Raw genomic sequence first — 1766 nt, forward strand, 5'->3', positions numbered from 1 at the left:
AAATAAAAGTTTGAAAGAACATGAAATAAAAATACAAATATAAATAGAAGAGAATTAAACCGAGACTTAAAAACAAAAGTATTGATATTTAACCATTTGACCAAAAAATTAAATCGTTAATTTTCAGTGAAAACGTGTCCTACAACATTTTCTCTCAAAAATACCTATTATCATAAAATATATAAAAAAGCCTAAAATCATAATATTAAAAAAGGGCATATATATAATTTAACCCATTTGAAATAGATAAAAAAAAAACGGCAATATTGAATTAGGAGCTAAACCCCGGAATAAAAGGACACTTTTTTTTGTCAGACTAGGGGTTTTCTTTTCTTGTTCATCTCTACTTCTGTAAAAGAGGCTTTGGTTTCTTTGCATTTGCATTTGATCCTTGAACCCTAGGTGATGGTTTAGTTTCTGGCAACATCCTTAATATGATTCCCATGGATATCAGCAACAGTCCTGACCCGTGGCATTCGGTTAATGGTTTTGTAAATATGATGTACGACAACAACAAAGTTACAGCTTTTCTAGCAGTTGTTATCATGGCAGTTGTAGCTGCACCGAAAATAGCAATCAGGGATAAAACAGACACTTGACCAATGAATGTAGCCATGGCTTCAAACACTAGAACGTAATAAATGTACGGATGTTGAGAACAAGAACTCCATGCCTTGAAGAGCTCTCCTGTTAGAACCATTGGCACAAGTAAGAAAGGAATCCCAACTATTGTTGAGCAAAACAACATCTCCATCTGTGTTGTTTCCGGATTCATGGTGAAAATTGCTTCTTGAAAATTACCTAAAAATGCATCCATGATTAAAGCACCCGAAATCATTATCACACCAATTATGCTAAAATTTGGAGATGTTTGAGCATCTGCTAAGGTGAAAAGGATGAGACCAACCACAAGAAGCAAAGCAGAGATGTATTCATTAAATGGGTATTTCCTTCGCAAGCCAGGAACGAAGGCACCCATAATCATAACTGGCAGTACCTTGGTAGATTTAAACATAATTTGGGCAGGATAGTTAAGGTAAGCCAATGAACCCTTGGTTAATCCATGAGAACCCATGAGAACACCTGATAGTTTAACATATGTGTTCCATGGATTCACCATTTGCTTCATTGTAAAGCCTTGAAGCCATATCAATATCAAGTAAACAAATCCTTGTACAAAAGTAAAATACCATCCATAGCTAAACTGAAGCCTATTATAAACATATTCCTCACAAATGCCATTAACAAGGTAACCAAAGAAGAACCCAAATGAGCAAATTAGAAACTGCTGCCATTTTGGTCTATCTGAAAGGGAAATTCCAAGCAAAAATCTTGTCTGATCCTCGCTTTTCATCTCCTTTCAACAAATCCTGATTGTTTAATTTACAAAGCACCAAAAACCTCAGCTGCTAAAAAAGCAAAAATCAAACCCTTAACCAAAGAATTAAAGCTATGCCTAGAAAACAGATGAAAAATAGGTCTTCTAATAAAATGTTTTATTTTCTAAATTTAGCTACCCTGAACAGAAAGCTTGAAAAATAGGGTAGATTTTAATCATTAAAAAATAACAAGAAGAAGGAAAGAACGAAAAGGACTTGTCTATTCTTTCCGTCTCACTAAAAATAAAAAAGTTGTATGAGCTATAGAGGCGAAAGAGAGATTTATGGAGGTTTTAAGTTATTGTTTTCTTTCTCTTTAGGAAAACGGTGGCAAATGGAAAACAGAACATACGACTTAAAAAGGGTAAGAAATAAAATATAGGAGGT

The 1766-nt window shown here is 34.0% G+C and overlaps 1 protein-coding gene across 1 annotated transcript; it reads right to left on the minus strand.

Moving 5' to 3' along the window:
• Positions 1–264: 264 nt before the first annotated feature.
• LOC105789854 (UDP-galactose/UDP-glucose transporter 4) lies at positions 265–1395 on the minus strand. The gene has a single exon (XM_012617177.2). It carries the CDS (start codon positions 1352–1354, stop codon positions 344–346), a length of 1011 nt encoding a protein of 336 aa, XP_012472631.1. The 5' UTR covers positions 1355–1395; the 3' UTR covers positions 265–343.
• Between the last annotated feature and the right edge of the window lie 371 nt (positions 1396–1766).

The sequence above is a fragment of the Gossypium raimondii genome, chromosome 2 (genome assembly GCF_025698545.1).
Source record: "Gossypium raimondii isolate GPD5lz chromosome 2, ASM2569854v1, whole genome shotgun sequence".
Lineage (NCBI taxonomy): Eukaryota > Viridiplantae > Streptophyta > Magnoliopsida > Malvales > Malvaceae > Gossypium > Gossypium raimondii.